We start from the raw sequence: 20,577 nt of genomic DNA on the forward strand, positions 1-20,577 counted from the left end.
TTACTAACTATACTGCCTCTACCTGCTGAAAAGGTCAACAAAGTGTCATCGTTGCTGATCAATTGGAAAATATTTACCTATCTTATATTTAAAAATGATGTGATCTAACCGACTGGACTGGTTCTTATCTTAACTGAATAAAGTTATATATAAGGAGTCCATACATTATTTTAGGTGGAAAATTATAATTGACAAAATGAGGGAAAACTTAGGCCGTAATATAAGCAGATAGATAGAAACGAGATTTTCCTACAGGTACACCGGAGTCTTGCATCTAGAATCATAATCCATAAGAAATTGATAAACAACAAATAGAAAATAACTGAATCAGCAAATAATTATCAAAGTACAATTTAAACATCGTAAATACAGGATAGTCAATCCCTACAAGAGAGTTTTGCGCTGAAGACCTACTCGTACTAATATCAACAAAGTAACGAAATTAACTAAGTACTGTTTTGTTCGAAGTTCGATTCTTTTTTCGAGTTTTCATAGCCACAATCAATGTCAAAGTCGGCCAGCACTGCAGATGGCGTAACACCAGACTTTGGGCGTATACATTAGGCCGTGGGTGCCGGATATGCGTAGGTCGATTACCCGTCCATTCATATATTTTCGCATTTCCACTCGCCCTTAATTTTGTAATCTCTACCATAATTATATGCTATGCAGCCCACATATAGTACATGACGTATGAGGTTTGACATACCATAAATAGTGTATCAAAGTTTTACTTCAAAAGAAGTCTTTATTATGAAGTATGGCTACAACTGGGCCGGATATCATTTCAGTCTGCAAAAGGCATCTGACATGACTCTTAAGGCTGCTACACGATAATTTTCTGGACCAAAAAAAACTGCATCTATGGGCTGACGTTAACATTCTAGTTTCCTAAACTAATACATTTCACGACACCAACACAACGAAGATGTTAAACTGTGAAGTGTTTTGGATCTTCCTTCCTATTCATAGTTTTCATAACAAACGTAGAAATTCATAGAGATTTTTTTTAATTTCAATGAAAAAGGAGTGTTTTCATTACTACTTAATACATTAATTCAAAAGTTAGTAATAAAAAGCAAAGGTACATTTTTATTGAAGTTATATTTATTCTTGTATTATACGAGAGTAATAAATTCATTATGCTAATTCAATAAAGCGGCCCACGTGGTCGGGGGTGCTAAAGTCAGTTTTCGAACTTTCCGGTATCCCAAAAGACATGGCACCTCAGCTCCCACGTTCGCCCACAGTGCACTCTGACATTTCCGCGGGATCAACAGGTGGTTGCCATGGCGACGGCAAGCTCGTCATGACCTTTCCTCATTCTGGAGTATTCGCCCGGGTAACGAGCCACCCCTCGCACCATTTATTTTCACACCCACATCCGTAACAAAATCTTAAACATTCAAAGAATATTGTTTTAATGACAATTTTATTATTGTGTTGTGTTAGAATTACTTATATAATACAATTTGTAAATATCATGTGTCTGCATGTAATGTGTAAGAGGTGTAATTCTAGTCAGCCTTATTGGCACCATTCCTCATAGCGACGTGCTGGAATCATTTTTTTATTTAGTGTTTTAACACTAACTTATTGTTTTAACGTTTTAGTTTAATAATGTATTCGTTGGCCTAAATTTAATTTATGCTATTTATTTTATTAATTTGTTTTTTTTTTATTTCCCAACATCTTAAGTTTATTACAAAAATTATAGTTTGCCAAACTGATTTGCATTTTGTCGGTAAAAAAGAGAAAATTGTATATGACAAATATGATACGGTAATATTTTGTAAACTCGTAGATTTCAAATAGTAGTTACTCATTCATAATTATCTTTTAAATTTGTCAGCGAGCATCTAACAAACACGCACTTAAACAACAGTAATAGCTTTAATGTTGATTCGAAATAAATAAAGAATAGTTGGACTGACGTGTCAAGAATTAATTGTGAAATTTATAAACATTTTCTAAAAATATGTGAATACCTGCTACGTCAAAGAAAGACGTGCAAATACATTCTGCGTCAATATTGTACACATAGGTACTAAATTAGCATGATGAATAATGATGGTATCGTTACGTAGCATTTAGCCGACGTGACCAGATAGTATTTTTAGGCAGAACCATGATTTATCCTGACTACGTAGTATGTTAACTATTCGATCCGGGCCGACGACGTCACCAGCTAACCCGCGGCTAATTGTGGCATGACCAAAACGGTATCAACAGCCGTCACCGGGCGTAGCGTACGAAAGCGGAGCGTGATTCAGCGACGCAGAGAAAGTGGTGGTTGGCAGCAGGTCGCGGGGCACCGCGTGCGAGACGTCACTCCGCGCGCTAGCACGACGAGCCTCCGCACCCACGCTCGCCGCGCGCTAACGCCGGCCGCCCGCCATCGCTTCATCACTACTCTTGAGCGAACCGCGCTTTTCGCGCGCCTCCCTTCGACGTCGCGACGCCGCGCCATTTTCTCGCGCACGTGGGCGACGCCGCCGCCGGCCGCTCGAGGGCGCTCGCTTCGAACGCCATTAACACCGCCGTCGTGAATGAACGCCGATCTCGACCGGGTGGCTGGCGTCCATTGATAGGGCGCACGGCGGCCGACGACCGGCCGCGCGATCGCACGGGGGCGGCGTGCTGAACGCCCTCGCCAGCGCGATCGTGCCTCAGTCGAGGATGTGGCGTTCTCCGCGCGACGACACCGCGTGCGAAATCTGTGTTCATTTAACAGTAGATACTCATGACCGTTCAGTGTGATTACCGTGCCGCGTGTTCGTAGTTTCCTAGTAATGTTCTGTGATCGCGTCAATTTTGGTAGGACATAAGTTAGTTTACGAGTCTATTAGTGGGGTGAGCCGCACGCGCCGCTGTGGTGGCGCTTGCGCACAAGAAGTGGATGTGAGTGAAGGTGCGGTGGTGTGGTTCGTGCAGTGTGGGAATGCGCTCGTGCGATGCTCTCGGTGATCGCGATGCGTCGGCCGGAGGACGAGGAGTTGGGCGGGCGCGGGGACGGCGACGAGTTCGTGGACATCTCGCAAATGCAGCTGCTGGTGGAGGCGGGCCCGAGCGGGCTGCACTACGGGGGGCCGCCGCCGCCGCTAGCACAGCCCCAACCGTACGCGCAGCCCCCCGCACACTCCGCCAATTCAGGCTCTAATGCCTCCGTCGACGATCTCTTCGCTATATACTTCAACCCGTCCTCGCACGGTGAGCATTTTCTAGGTATGAACATTCGAATCACCATAACCGGTTTATCTTTAACAACATCTAAGATCTATCCTATTAATACAGCATTGTTATTTATAAAGTGAAGATAAAGTTCAATCCATGACATGACATCTTAAAAGACTTATCCAAACCACAGATATCATCATATTGACCAATAGTTAGTAATATAATAGACCAATATTCATAACTTGCTACTTATATAATGATAAGCTCATTTTTTAGAAGTGGAATTTAAATATATTAAAGCGAAAAACACTCACTCATCACGAAATCGCGAAAACTACTGAGCCCATTAAGAAGAAATTTGGCATGAAGGTAGACTGTGACTAGGAGATGATATTTCAAAAAGGTAATATTCTAAGAAACGATATTTCGAAATTCCATCCTTAAGGGTGTGAAAGTTTGTATGAAACATCGCAAATTTTGGAGTGAGTCACATTAATTTTTTTATTGAAATTTGTAGTGAGTAATATATATAGCTAGTAAAATATAATAATGCATTTATTAGATTTTGAAAATTTCATCCTGGAGGGGTTACAAATTTATATGAAACTTCCTAATTTTTGAAGTGAGATTAAGTGGCATTGTGGGACATTTGTTACTTTTACTATTTTTTGCTTACCTACACAGGTCGGGGGCCTCGTAATATTGATACAGCTCAAAAACAATTGTTCCTAGTAATATGAAATACTAGCTTTTGCCCGCGGCTTCGCCCGCGTAAATTTCATAGCAAAATCTCAGTAATTTTTTTATCGCGTATTCTGTAAGGCTGGTAAACATATATGATTCAAATTCGCATTTTTTTCTCATCTTTAGTTCAATTTTCTGTTTCCCGCTGCGTGTCTCGTCCCGCAAACTTGTCCAATCCCGCTTCCTGCTATGTTATGTAAAGTAGATATCCCGTACCGTTTCCTACATATTGGGCCATCATATTTTTTTGCAATGTGTCCCATCCTGTTCCCCACTACGTGTCACCTTCCCATTTCCCGCTCCTACTCCCACTCCCGCTTTCTACAACGCGTACCGTCCCATTTTCCAGGACGTTTTACGTCCCGGTTTTTTATTAACCACAAACGTAAATTAAACATTTTTTTTTTGTATTTACTATTACTGTTATTTACTACAAAAATTAAATGTGCCAATTTTCAGCTTTTTATCTTGAAAATTGTATTAAGTTCCATACAATATTTCACCCCCCTTATAAAGGGGTTGAGGGTTAATTTTCAGAAAAATCTGAACACGTATTTATTACTTTACTATAAACAACCAAACTCCAAATTTTCAAGTCACTAACTTCAACGGTGTAGAACTTTCATATTTACAGTTTTTCACCCCGTTCACCCCCTTCGGAGTAGAATTTCCAAAAATCCTCTCTTAGTGCTCACCTACACTCACCTACATGCCAAATTTCAGCTTCCCGCCTAGCTGTTTCGGGTGTACGTTGTCTGTCAGTCAATCAGTCACTCAGTAACTGAAGAATTTTATACTGATATATATTGATACATACTGCGCCCATTATATCTATATCAGACTTTAATCGATAAAAATAATTTGTTTATATTCTGTTTATACCTTTCCACAAAATTTTAAAGTAAATCGGCTCGTGGATTGTTTTCTTAATTTTCCTACAGGACCCCCCTCATTTTTCGGGATTTTTTATTCATAATTAGTTTTTCCATTATCCTACGGAAACCTGACCATTTACCGGGATAAAATGTATCTAATTTTCCTACAGGACCCTCCTCATTTTCTGGGATGAAATGTCTATAAGATGACGGGATTCTGAGGCATTTTTGATTCATAAATAGTTTTTCAATAATCCTACGGGAACATGACCATTTCCCGGGATGAAATGTATCTAATTTTCCTACAGGACCCTCCTCATTTTTCGGTATGAAATGTCTATAAGATGTTAACCCGGGATTCTGAGGCATTTTTTATTCATAATTAGTTTTTCAATTATCCTACGGGAACCTGACCATTTACCGGGATGAAATGTATCTAAGATGTTAACCCGGTAAATAAAATACCTACATACCAAATTTCAAGCAAATCGGTCCAGTAGATTTCGAGTGATGCGCGTTCAGACAGTCGGACAGACAGACAGACAAAAATTGCCAAAACTATATTTTCGTCATCTATATCAGTAACTAAGTAGAATTTAAAAAAATATCCAATGTACAAATTTGGCCTTTCTTCAATTTTATTATATGTATTGTTTTTATAGATACCGGACAAATATTTTTTCATAATTTGGACTAAATTTCTTGTAACGAGTAAAATAAGTCTGACATCGTTGTAAAAAGATATGGTATGATGTGGTAAAAGGTTTCAACAGAAAGCCAAATTTTATGAGCGGGAAATACCAGTCATGAATTATTAGACTGGCTAAGAATATCATTCATACGGAAAGTCTTAATTATTAATTAAGATGTTTTAACTGTCTCAGATTTTATTAATATTGGCAGATAAAATATTATTGTAACCTAACCCAGTAAATGTAAACAAGTACATAATCATTTAAATAACTCCTAAAATCTTAGTAGCATCCGTGAGGTTACTGTTTAAATTCAACATTTTGCATGATGACTATATATATACCATTAGGTTTTCGGTATCGCAAATAAAAACACTGGTCAGCATTCTCTATAGCTTTATCTGCACCGGACGAGCTAATCGGCTACGTGCGCGCAACCGCGCTATCGATGTCGTCCAGACTAATCATTCTACATTGTTGTGTTGCAATTCAGTCAAATCAGATTTATAGTTACTTATAAAATCAATTGACGTTGAATATATGGATAATAAGAGCTTAACAAGGCTCTAAAAACCAAGAGAAACTAAGTAGGAAAACATTTATATCGAAACATACAAACAAAATTGGTTTGGTCTCGAATACTTTAGCCATTCTCTGCCTAGAAAATACTCGCCAATATCACAATGTAATAAGATTATTAGGAGTATTTCACCAGTTTGTGGATAATGGACGCTATAATCGAATGTGCTCCACGTATCCAAGAAAATGTACATGCATGTCAGCCGTTGTGAGGCCGTTAGACTCATCTACTACTTTATCTCTATACGATATTCCTTCTGGATTCCCTCCCTATGGAAGCAGAAAGGGGAGGCCTATACCCAGCAGTGGGACACTTAAACAAGCTATTTAAAAAGAAACGGCTTTTCAGTGCTGGTATACTACATGTGTCCCTAATGGAACCTTGCCTGTTAAATTGGATATATCCTACTTTCCACTCGTCTATCAGAGCTGACTCATATCTGACTGCTGGATGCAACCGGAAGTTGGTCCTTTTTCCTAATTGTTCTTCTCTACATCACGCCGTATTACTTATTTGTCAGATTCAGATCATCGACATGCATATTCTTCTTGATAACAGCCAGTGCGAACTGGTCGTCTCCCCGTAGAAATTAACAAAAATCTATCTACGAGAGCTATGCATGCTTGCATGATTAATTAATCCGAGTCCGAGGTATGACACCCATTGTGCCCGATTCTATTTCAGGTCTACTTCATTACGACTTTTAGTTCAATAAACCCACCAAGTTAATTTTGCAGTTTATTTGAACTTATATGGCTTAACTTTATAATTTGCAGTGCAACCATTGCAGAAAGAAATAATAAGTATTTTTAGAATTCCATACCTCCAAGTCTTAAGAATGTAAAAAGTAGTAATTTAAAAAGTAACATAAAAAACCGGCCAAGAGCAAGAGTCGGACTTCCCCAGAAGGGTTCTGTAGCAACAAAAAACTTGTTTTGCATGCATTATACCCATAATTATACTTACCCGTAAAGGTCTATGGTAACTAAAAAATATATGCTAATTATATTAATAGTTTTAATTGAATTATTTATACCGATTTTAAATTTTTCACTACGTATTCGAGGGGAGAGGGACAGTCTTTTTCCTTTACTTTAGAAACAAATATTTCCCAAAATATTGGAATAATCAAAAAACTGTTTTAGAATCATTATTAAAGACCCCACAACGCTAATTTGTCAAAAAAAATTTTTCATCCCTCATTTTCATGATGAAAATCATACTGCACAATTTCGTAGCCGTTCATTGATTATACCTAGGTACCTATTAAATTACAATATTATAGTACGACGCTTAGTCTACGGCACGATATTTTTTTTTAGATATATACATTTCATGATTTTAGGGCAATATTATGCGACATAAATCATTTGACGCGCAATCATCTCACTCACTCACTCACTCACTCACTCACTGAGTGACCGATCATCAAAAGTCTAAGGCACTTCTAGCAGACATAGAAGCTTCAAATTTAGAATACAATTAGTGTTTAGTGTCTAGATCAAGGGAAAATTTAAACATTTTATAATTTCGGACCAGTTTTCTAGATACACCAACAGCATTAATAACTTTGTAATCTCATATAAATGTACTATGTATGTATGCCTACTTGAATAAAAATTAATTAGTTACCTTCTATAAGCTCCCATATTGTTAACATTTGCATATAAGTACCACCTACCTAACTAATCATTCATTTTGATATTTCTTCTATCACGAATTCTGCTAAAAATACCAGGAATATATAAGTATGATATTATATTACGTACATAGCTAGCACTTTCATTCAGTACTCCCTGAAAAGAGGCGGGACGATTAGAAGTCTCGTCTGATTGGTTGAAACTGTAACGACACCCCATTGAAGCAATTTAATCTCTTTATAACATTTGTTATAATGACTTATTAGAAACGTCTGAAAATTTCATTGTAAATTAATTATCCGCGATTACCTTTTCTATCACTCTCATCTGAGCATATGGGCTTCATTTACGATTATTATGCATTGAAGCCAGGAGTCCACGAAATCAACATTTGGTTGTTTATGATTTACATATAGTATACGACCGACAGTCTGTCTGACGTCAAACCACTTTATGGGAATACTTTTGTTGCCTATAAGCTATCAAGGCTTCTGTTTTGTACCACAGGCCGCACCGAAAAATTAATGGTTTCTTGATTTCATTCTCTGAAATAAATCATTGATTGATGTTGATTTTAAAATTTGTCGGCCCGAAGATACAGCCCAGTTCAATAGTAATAAATGGTGTTCTAAACTGTGGACCACCAGACCCCTAGGGCTAGGGACTTGCTAGGTCTAGGGACCACCAGACCCTAGTTCAATAGTATAATAAATATCGGTATCCTGTGCGTACACATGTAAAACATTTACTATATGTTAGACACTTTATCATACCACCTACTAGGTTTGTTTGTTTTTATAAATTTATTGTATGAAAATAAGAACATTACTTACATTAAAATGAATACAAGAAAGGAACATATAAGTATAACGGCGCACTTATTCCATGTAGAGATCTCTTTCATGTGATAGGTTGAGAGGACATGTACATATATATATATATAATTAAGTAGCCTAATTGTTAGAAGTGACGAAAACCAAATTTTATTAGATTACGAACGTGCATGTCAGATCACAAAATCCGGGCGGCCCAGACTAGCTCATTCAGTATAATAACTTGGAGAAAAGTGAAAAGTACAACAATTTGTTATCGTTCTGATTCTGACTGAACATCTCTCACAAACACCATAGCCCACAGCAATGAAATCTTCCTCCAATTCAATAGATATATAATAATCGTATTACCCATACAATTTTTATACAAACCAACGACAGCAGCTGAGCATAAAATCATCAAATGTTATCAAGAAAATAATCTGACGTATTAGTAATGCTTTTAAGCGACTGAAAGAAAATCTGACACCAGTTTTAGCCACCATGTACAACATATACACTCATACACAGCGAACACTAAACACACTCGATAAAAAAGAAAGACGTCCTAATAAAATAATGACGAGAATATTTGAGTAAAGATCTAACTAGCATCATTATACAGTGACTTAACTAGCGCATATCTGCGGCACCTTTTCAATCTTCAAAATGCTTTTGTTAATCCGCTCTTACTGTCAAAATCATCCAACAATCCAGCCTACTCGTCGCACGTCGCGTCAGGCCCGTCGGCTCATCACAGATGCCCACATGAAGTCATTACACCTCTCTGGAAGTTCCCAGATATGTGATAGCCAGCTGTGGGCCGCTAAAGCCTGCGGCCACTTTGTGCGGCCGCGCACGGCCAGGGTTCACGCACGTGCCTTTGAGCGGGCCCGCGCCGTCTCACCTCACGTCTACATACATAAATTGACATCTAGCCTTTTAAGACGAATGTCATCCTCATATCTACGCCACTGAATTTTGATATCTTCACGGTTTCCGTGAGACTAGTTAGGAAGGCGTTCGGCAGGAAAGCTTTTAAGACCACCTCTAGTTGTCAGAGAAAACATTTCAATTAATAGTGTTTGTGCATTATATCAAGAAATCTGAATTTTCGTAATTTAGCCTTCAGTGTCATTTTCGAACTTCAAGATATCGTCAAAAGAAATAACAAACTTGTGTAAAAAAACGAAAAACAAATACCTAAGATCTTAGAATATAAATAAGATATAGCTATCAAATACCTTTTTTTTAATTTGGGCATATAATAATAACAATTTAAAATTGAAATAATGTGAAATATCCAGGGTATTTTCACCATTACATCTTAATTTAATACAAAAATAGCATAACATTGAACATCTTTAAAACATGAAATGTTCAATAATTTGTTGTTATTAGTTATATTTTTCCTAAATATATGAAAATTAGTATAAAACGCTGCGCTTGATTTAATTCTAATTAGACTGCCTTGACATGCCACGCTAGACGTAAAAAGCACAACAAATCTGCCACAAATATTGACTATTATGTTATCAAGTGAAACACAGAAGTTATTTGATTTCCATTGTTGGCGGCTTAGTTTCCCGCGAGGCCGCTAGCGCACCTGCAATCAATGATCAAGAACAATTGCTATCATTAGGGACCATCGACGGCCAAGCCCACACGTTCCATATTCAAATAGCCGCAGCGACAATGCGAGTTTATTTCAAACTCAATAAATTATCGCTAATGCCCAATTTGCGTCGACCGGTTAACAATGCCAGTTCCCGCAATTACTTTAAACGCATGTAACTGGCAACGATACGATCTCCATACGACGTCTAGCGTCATTGTCTCACCCGATACGATACATGCTCTGCAATTACACTGTATCGATTACAGCTGACTCAGCCTGCCCCGATTCAAAAGATTGACTGCTACTATAAAACATCGTTTTTAGTAGCGTAATTAGTGTTCCTGTCGATACGACGGCAACAATCCTTGTCGCATCTTGTACTTTGAAGCGATAACATTTAAAACATTTCCATTAACTTTATTTGGTGTCAATCGCGTTCCTTTAAGCAATTTCTGTTTTCTTGATTAATAAAGAATTGCGATGATCGAACCTTACAGGTATGTTCAGTAAATAAATTTCGCAGATACGGAGTGAATTTTTTGTGAAATTTGTTGAATTTAATATATTAGGAAAATCCTGAACCAGAATAATATTTTACATTCCTTATTTCTTATTTCTACCTAAGTCAGTAAATAATAGCTGACTTTGTGGGTTTTCTTTCCAATTAATTTTATTACTTATCAATTTGCATTTCATCATTTTCGCTCTTTAGAAATTTTCATTGACATTGCATCTATGTACTATATGGACTTAACCAAAAAGTTAAGTTATTACTCATCCTTATAAAAAATTCAAACTGCGTGTAACAAACAAAACGGCTTCTGGAAATGACAACGACAATAATAGAGGCAGTCGTGCAAACTCCACTATCTCACCGGAAGTCGACGTGCCATAATCTTTATCTAAGTCAGCGGTCTGAGAGACTGCTCGTTTAATGCAAAAAGATATGATTCAGAATAAAAAAACTTGGTTGATCGTGTTGTATTTGTTTAATTCAAAATACGTGAAATATTTGATTCAAATGAACATTTTGAATATGAAATATTCAATGACCATCCAAATGAAGAATTGGAAAATAATTCAGAATAATAACTATTTTAATCGTGATGTAGGAACATTTTCATTGAAATATAGAAACTACTTACTAAGCAATTCTAAGAAAAAATTCTGCCCCTTTCCCCTTCATTATCGAAGAGGCTTAATTTCAGATTTAATATGATTAGTGAGTACTTTTCGGGATTAAAATACTTGCATACAATAATGCATACTTATATATTGAAACTTCGTTACGTGACGTCCTACATATAATACACATTATCCATTCTCTATTTAAGGAACTTAAGATATCTACCTTGCTAATCTCAGCATTTAGATTTCTTCGCAACTATATCACTTAACGTAAATCATCCGAATAAACACGATACCGTAGCGCACTAAAATGTAAAACAAGATAAACCTCACAGATAAACCTGGAGGACCTGGACACATTCGCGTTTATCTTTAGCTATTTTTCAGAATTTACGAGAAGAAGACAATTTAATCGTATCGTCGTGGGGCTGGATATGAGCCAATGTTTGGCTCGTTTTATGTTTTGTGCAATCGTCCTATTTTTCTAAACTAAAACAGTTGCACGCGACACACTCTCGAGAAAAACGGAAAACAATTCAAATATAACGCAACTACTTTTACACATGACGTTAGTATTGTGTGCCAGATCTTCCAAGATTAAGTTGCCGCGTTTAACTCTTAAACTAATTGCCTTCAGCGGTCGCGTGCCCTCGGCTTTGACTCATCAAGTCGAGGAAGACTAATGTAATAAACAGCTAATAGAAAAAATGCGGATACTCTAATTGATGGACAAGAGCAAGGCCCTGACCGCTTAAGACGCTGGATGAATTAGACGGCGCATTACGACCGTGGCACTATACCTCGGTTCCGAATGAAAAGGTTCAATAACTTTTGTTAGTTCTTTACAAACAATTTATCCTTGTCATCATTTAAAATATACCTAAAAGGAAAAGGAAAGTAAATAGCATATAGGTATAGATAAAATAAATCCTTTTTAAAAGTAAAAAACTGTCAAGTGCTAGTAAGACCCGCGCACGGGGTAAGACTCGCGGTTCTGTGTCATCTTCTTCTTCTTTGCTTGTCGATAGCAAAGATGTAAAGCAATGAATCTGAAAACAATATAATTCAATTTAATAAAAAAGGTATTACTGACACAAACTTGTTATTTTGGTTGTTAGTACAAAATACCTAGTACATAATGTATTTTAGTTAGCCCAATAATGGGTTTTAGGTATTTGTTTAAATAATGTTATTTTAATTTCTACCGAGGTCTACTTATTATTTTACGTTACTTGTTTTTGCGTGTCAAAAATTCTAAAATCCCATTTAAATATGGGTACACGAATCAACGTAATCGAAGTGCGGCTGCCACTCGCTAATTACACGATGACCTTGTATATAAGGAAGATGAGCGTAGTCATACCAATGGGTAGACTTAGCACACAATGGTGTGCTGTCTGTAGACTAACAAATTTGTATGGAACCCTCGATGCGCGAGTCCATCTCGCACTTGACATTTTAATATTTATTTGAATAGATTAGTAATGCAGTTGGCAAAACCAATACTACAGAGCGCAGTATCAATAAAAGACCGAACCTACGATAAACTTTAGCAATGGTAGTAGTACGCTAACAAATAGTGGGCAATAAGTGAGTCATCGTGGCGTCCAGCGTCCTATATCGGATATTTGTGGAGATGCATGTAATTGCGGTCGGGACCTCGGCACACGCTCGTTTATCTAATTAGCAGCCCGTCTGCGGGCGCGTCTGCATCTTCAACATTCATATTTGAATAACTCTTACAAGTATTCGTTGTTAGGTTCAGAAGTACCTATCTATTTTATTCAGTCCTAACACCATGTCTCCTTTCTAGCAAATTTCTATTAAACGATTTTCGTTTGGCGTTTCTTCTCACTTGTGGGCGTTCCGAAAATTTTGAAGCTTTGAGAATTATAATCATGAGTTAATTAATTCTTTAAATAGTTAATATTGTCTAAATTTTATGTAAAAAGTGCTTATGAAGAATTTCCAAATACACTTTTGATTTTTAACGTGATTACACTAAACGCAGAATGACTCTTCGAAAGAGATGATGGGACGATATTGAGAGGTCTCTAAGTGGATGGCAGTACTCTGCCCTCAACAGAGATCTGTACAAAAAAGAAGGGGAGACCTTGGCCCAGCAGCTAACAAAAAATAACATTTACCCTACCTAACATTTATATTAAACATTAATATTAACATTTATACTTGTGTACATACTTACATTGTTATAGTACTGATGAAAAAGATACCTAAATTTATATTTTTAAAATGGTAAGCCTCTGGCATGATAGGGACCAACACTGTTTGAATGAGTTTCTTTCGGCATTTCTTCTCAACAGTAGTCGTTCCGAAATGCTAGTAGTTTATAGCTTTGGTAAACATCACTTAATTTAGAATATGACGTAAAAAAGTGCCTGTGAAGGCCTAATCAATACAACAGATAATGAAACAGTAGAAAAAAAAATCCTGTACATTATAACAGAGTAGGAATTTGAAAAATAAACTGTCTTGTTTGTCTATATGTCTGTCTGTTTATCTGTTTGTACACGCTAATCTTCGGATTTGAATAAAACTTTTTTGTTATATATAAGGTGTAAATGATTTTGAAAACTGGAACACCTGATGGAGAACTAAGCTATAGGAATGGTACAGCTAAGCTATAGGAAATATAAAAATTACGCCTTAACAAAAGTTGCTCAACCTGATGAGCATTTTCTGTTGAGATATAAAAATCGAAGATCTGGAATACCTTATGCAGACCCAAAGTGGCAAAGCTAAACTACAGGACATATAGAAATGACGCCCTAATAAAAGTTGTTGCATTTTCTGTTAAAGCATAAAAAATGAAGATCTAGAACACCTGATACAGACCCATGATGGTCGAGGTCCAGTGAAACTATAGGAAATATGGAAATAACGCCTTAACAAAAGTTGTTCAGCCTGATGAGTTTTCCTCTTGATGTGTAAAAATCGTAGATCTGGAACCCATGAAGAAGAGTCACAATGATCCAGCTAAACTATAGGAAAGATATATTTCAGTCGTATGAGCATCGTCTATATAGGTATCGTTACGCTTTGTCTGTACAGTAAAATTTCTCTAATAATTTTGACTCCTTACCAAAAATTGTTCGGCAACGCGAATGAAGTCGCGGGCATCAGCTAGTTTCTGAATAAATGATTTGATTTTGTATATTATTTTACTTTTATGAGTTCTCGTTCAAAACAAAATAATAATACGCTTGGAGCTACCAAGTTGTTTAGTCTTTTTATCTGACGTCGAATGTTTTACAATGCTCACACTCTAATCCATTGAACATAATCTATACGAGCAAGAAACGATAACTCGACAAAATAGTCCGGTAAAAATATATATAAGCAATCTGTCATACCTCTGGTGGTGTTTTAACTAAAACAGCTCATTACTCATTACAAAAGCGACAGAGCGTGTTAGGTCAGAAGTCAAGACCGGTCAATACGTTACCGAGCACAGAATTAATATAGAATGTCCGAGGTTAGCACGGGTATGTCCTATTTTGGTTGCTCGCCTCAATTTTGTGTCTATATTTTACCCACTATTAAAACATAAATTATAGTCTACCTATTAGTTCTATATTTAACTATTAAGTATACCTATTTGTTAAATGTTTGATTTCTATAGTTCGATAAAATAGCCATTACTTTGGTTTATCCCCAAGACAACAATAGATCCTCTATATGTACTACTGAGTTCACTAGAATCCCCTGGGAGATTGGCAATGGTATTTTGGAGGACAAATCCAAAATTATGATCTCAACTACTTAGTTTCGACAGTTTAGTTATCACGTAAAACTAACTACAAAAAATAGTAGACAACTAATGAATTACCTAGTTACAGAGAGTATGGTTAGCCTGTAATTGATTGTATAACCTGTATGAAAATCATTTTAAGTGACAAAATTTTGGTAGAAAATACACACGTATACTTTTGTATAGTAATGAATATACATGTCATAGGTGAACCAGTCAAAGTTTTCATAGTCGTATTCGAATGAAACACCACACATAACTCCTTCCTTGCTGACTTCTCCATTTCACACACAGGTTTCACTATGTTTTCCTTCACCAGAAGTAAGTTAAAACTACTATACATGAGTCAGATTGGTACACAAACTTATGTGGCACTAGTAGGATTCGAACCTGGGGCCTTTCGATCCATAGGCGGGCGTCTTAACTATTACACCACCACCGCTTCCCAGTCAAAGTAGGTATGATAAATTAAAATATGGGTCACTCAAATGTGATTAACGACGAAGACTCGTGTCGACTGTAGTTTCGATCGTTTAGAATGCCACTGTCCTTCTGTGAAACTATGAAAGTCCTTCACTTTTTGCACCCGCTATGTTATAAAAACAAGCTGAGATGAGCCAAATCGAGCATGAACCCCATACAACAACAAGCAGATGGTAATGGCAATGACTTAGTGTGTTGGCGGAGACAATACCATTTAATCAGAACCGAACAGAAACCTGCAGGCCTTACCTTGACTCCTACGCCTCGGTTCCTTTTACTGATGAATTAAACCTTGCCCAAGAAATGCTTAGAAATACACGTTGAAGCTTGATTTCCTTGTCAATGTGTGATACTCACATGTTCCTTTCACTGTTGCAGGTGTACTTTACATGTGTACTACATGTAGCCCATTGCTAATAATACATACCATGCTAATAGGTATGTATAATATTTGGTAATAGGTATCAGTAATAAAATATATTACGTGGTACAAACCATTCATGAATTTAACAATTGAATGAACGTTATAAAATACAATCTTCGTCTACATACAAAAATATCTGAAAAAAAGATTTTAAAAATATATTATTACAGTTTATTCCCTTTAGATCTCATATCACAGGGATACTGGGGTGCAGTCATCATACTCGCAAGTAAAATCAAAAATACTTTTTTGGTTCCATATATTTTAATAGGGAATAATAACCTAAAGGCAGGAAAAGAAGAAGGCTGCTTAGCAGACAAAGAAACCTGGGCGAAGATCCTAAAAACTAATTTAATTTCATAATTGACCTCCATGTATCCATTTATAAAATACAATATTTAAAAAATGGACTTTCGCTGCTTTAATTATGTACTTAAAACATACATTGAAATTAAAACATACGTAAATGCTTGTAACCAACTGTAATGACAATGTTTGTCTGAATGAAGTTAATATGCATATTGTTATTGACAGGTTTTGTTATGGTATTATTCATGAGGAATGGCCTCCAAGCTAATGAATGAATGGGCCACGGTTGTGCCGCCCACGACAAGTTCATTCATACAGAGCCCTGCGTGCTCGCCTTTCGAGCACTGTGGTGTGTGGAAAGCTAAATGACACGACTCACGACGCAGTCCCCTGTAAGATAGATTTTGGTACAACAGAAATAAACACATGTCAGTAATGAAACAGATGCTAATGACATCGTTTACCATTGAAAAAAGTCACATTGCATTATGCTATGGTTATCTTTATCATAACAACTAGTTTCCGCCCGCGGCTTCGCTCGCGTGTATTTGATAGTAAAATCTCGGTCATTCTTTTATCGCATATTCTGTAAGACTGGGAAACATATATGATTCAAATGCTTCCCGTTTCCTTCCTACATATTCCCATCACGTTTTTCACAATGTCTCCCGCCCCGTTTCCCATTACTTGCCTCGCCCATTTTCCACAACGTGTCTCCGCCCCATTTCCCGCTACGTCTCTCACTTCCGCTTTCTACAACGCGTCCATCCTATTTTCCATTTTAATAACAACAAACATAAATTAAACATTTTACGGGTCTCTCTTCAAAAATAATGAAGTTTCATGTAAATTCTCACCCCTACATCATTCCCCTAAAGATGCAATTTTCGGAAAATAGATAATGTGCATTAATATATTTTCTTCTTCTTCCTCTTCCTTAACATTTCAAGTTATTTTCGCTTCAAAAATGATGAAGAGTATGTTTACCAATTTTCAACGATTTATCTTGAAAATTTTATTAAGTTGTTGTGAACAACTAAAACCCAAATTTTCAAGTCACTAACTTCAACGGTGTAGAACTTTCATATAAATGTTTTTAACCCCTTTCACCTACTTCGGGAAATTCCACTTTCCAAAAATCCTCTTAGTGCTCGCCTACAATCCCCAGAAAACCTACATGCCACATTTCAGCTTCCTACGCCCAGTAGTTTCGGCTGTACGTTGTCTGTCAGTCAGTCAGTCAGTCAGTAACGGAAGAGTTTTATATAATATAGATTAGTTTATTATGTTAAATATAAGGAAGTTCTAGAAAAAATAAACCACAGAAATCAGGTACACCTACCTACCTTATTATATAGTAAAAGCTTTACCTGAAACTTCTTTCATGAATGTTAAGAGGTAATTGAAAATCAAAGGATCTCAGGAATCAAAATAAAGTGCTTAAGGATCACGTGATTCCTGGAAGATAACACAATTCAACTCTCAACAGGTTGCCTTCTAAAGGTCACAATCGATGAGAAATGGCAGAGTTGACGATAAATTAGGTTAAAGTTTCGCCAATGGCGGTAGAAAATCGCCGCAGGAATGATTCGGATGAATGGGAGAGGGATGGGCGGTTAGGAGACTGTTTGTTGACTGAGAGGAGTGGGTATGGAGAAGCCGGCACGAGTTTCGTGGCCATGGCCACGGCGTGACGTCCGACATTTAGCGGCGCCTGCGCGGTGGTAGGCACAGGTTCAAGGACGGCCTATCGATTGGGTGTTAGTGATGAGATGCCCGGAGCCAGGGTCGGACGCTGCTCTTCATGAACACAAAATCGATGCCCAATGCCAGGGGCAGGCTCCCGTCTGCCAGTGCGCTTTCCAATGACGTGACCTCTGTGTAAACACATACAATAGTATAATAGTTCGTGTGACAGTTTCACAAGTCACGTATTTAAGTACTTCGTAATATTTTATGTGCCTACTGATTAACCTTTGACCTATTAACAAATTTACTAAGGAAATCTTAAAGATATTCATTTGATGATTCTCTTTTTTGGACGGCCCGAAATGGCCTGATTAAGCCAGATTTATACCTGCATAAACTTACTAAGATACCTAAATATGTATGTCTAGTTTAAGTTTCATTATAAGACAGTTATTGAAACTTTTAACTACTAAAATGACATGATTATATCGGATTTATTCCTTCATCAATAAAACAACCACTTTAATATCTAATTTATGGTTGATAGTCAAATTGTATAGGTACTTGCCAAAGTAATCAATAAGTACATATATTAAACAGTAGAAAACAATTCTGAGTTACATTGAATACATTTACATACAAACCAAATTAGGCAATAGAGTCATAGTAATAGAGTAAGAATTTGAAAAAAAATCTGTCTGTTTGTCTGTATGTCTGCATGTATGTCCGTATGTCTGTTTGTACACGCTAATCTCCGGTACTACTGGACGGATTCGAATGAAACTTTTTTGTTATATAGCTATTAAGCCTGGGCAATATATAGGGTATAAATTATTTTGAAAACTGAAACACCTGATGGAGAACTATGATGATCCAGCTAAACTATAGGAAATATGGAAATGACGCCTTAATAAACATTTTCCAGTCTGATGAGCTTCTTCTGTACAGATATCGTTACGCTTTATCTGTACAGTTAAATTTATTTTCATAACATTGTGTTTATAAATATTTAAAACATCGAAGATCTGGCACATCTGATATGGAATTCATGATTAGCTAAACTGTTCAGCAGAAAGTTTTTCATTTATAATCATAATTTATCATAATAACTTTACGCCCGAAGGAAAAACCCTCAATATATTGTTCGGCCACGCGAATTAAGTTGCGGGCATCACTAGTAATCAATATAATTGTTGAAACAGTAAATAGTTATATTTACTCATTCAGCATTGCCAACATGGTCCGCTCACATGGCCAAGATCTCCGTGAAGTGATATGGGCAGTGCTCGCTACTTTCAACACCTGTAATCGAAACTTTTGAACCAGCAGTGGATTTCCTTTGCAGTTGAAATTATAAAATTCATAATTTCTATGTGTATATATTTCAGATATGATACAGATTAAAAGAGATATTCATTTGTTGAATTGACACTTGACGAATTAAAAAAAAAAGAACACGAAAGTCTTCTCGAAACAAGAATAATGCATTATGCCGAGGCTTATAAGGTAATCAGAAGAATAATGATACATTGTCCTGAAGGCAGACGGACGCGACATGTATACTTGTGAAGCATTTTTGTGGGAGAGCGGGTTGGTTGATTGCGCGCGTAATCCGCCGTAAATAAGCGACGCGTGCCCGTGCTGTTGATTACATTACCGACCAACACGCATGGAGATGACTCGAGTAGTCTATAAATAATAATTATCATTTATTATTCCGGCATTATCGCATTAAGGGGATTGGGAATTTAGTAATATTGACCAGGATTATGAGGGTTTTTATAAATAAGTAATAAATTATTTCAAAATCAAACGTAACCGTAACGTTAGATAAACATATGAAGAACAGTAGGTGCTTAATGTTAAAAATAATTATTTATGATGAGATACTTGAACTGGCGTGAATAGAATGTAAAGCTTCGGATGTACCTACGTCCTTCACAACTAGGTACAGTACCTACTCGTCAACATAGATATATAGATTTCAGATGGTCATCTTCATGTCTCTACAAACTAGTATCATTAAATTGGCGTTTTGAAACATTATATTTGACAATTGAAAATAACGTTTCATCATCTATGATTAACGTAGATTAGTTTAATAGTTTCCAGAAATAACATAGCCCATCTCGATTCGAATAAAATTTTGTCTTTATATCTCAATAACAGTTTAAAAATGACTCTACTCCTTTACTCAGGACAGCCTGCAGCTGCACTGATTGTAAATGCAAGTGTCGCGCGCGACGCGTGTCAAATCGCATTGCGCCCACGCCGCGCATCCCGATTGTGCCGGGTAACTGTTACTTTTACAACCATACCTATGGACGCAAAATTAAATAACATATGGTTAAACAACAACAAGTTACGAAATTTAGGAAATTTGCAATGACCGCTATCTGCAACTTTTGAAAAATGAAAAAGTATTCAAAACCAAAACACGTTATCTAGGTTAATTATTTGTAAATAGAATTTCTGAATAGATAATAAGCACAGATCGTAAAGTAATTCCTAAATATGCAGTTCATAGTTCAGGTGATTAAGCTAGGTACATACAATATTTTTAAATTCAGCGGTCCAAGAAATCTATTGCCAGACTATTTGATAAGTATTTTGTCTCCAATGTGTCTCCCACTA

The 20,577-nt window shown here is 36.7% G+C and overlaps 1 protein-coding gene across 2 annotated transcripts in view; it reads left to right on the top strand.

Moving 5' to 3' along the window:
* The first annotated feature begins 2,534 nt into the window (after window positions 1-2,534).
* LOC128671898 (early growth response protein 1-B-like) overlaps window positions 2,535-20,577 on the top strand; it is a 33,328-nt gene continuing 15,285 nt past the window's right edge. Inside the window, exon 1 of one of the 2 annotated variants that reach the window (XM_053748727.2) lies at window positions 2,535-3,225. In XM_053748727.2, coding sequence (XP_053604702.1) covers window positions 2,955-3,225 — 271 coding nt within the window. In that variant the 5' untranslated portion in view covers window positions 2,535-2,954. The remainder of the gene's footprint in view (window positions 3,226-20,577) is intronic. The other variant, XM_053748728.2, reaches the window with a different exon arrangement.

This window comes from Plodia interpunctella, chromosome 8, assembly GCF_027563975.2.
Source record: "Plodia interpunctella isolate USDA-ARS_2022_Savannah chromosome 8, ilPloInte3.2, whole genome shotgun sequence".
Lineage (NCBI taxonomy): Eukaryota > Metazoa > Arthropoda > Insecta > Lepidoptera > Pyralidae > Plodia > Plodia interpunctella.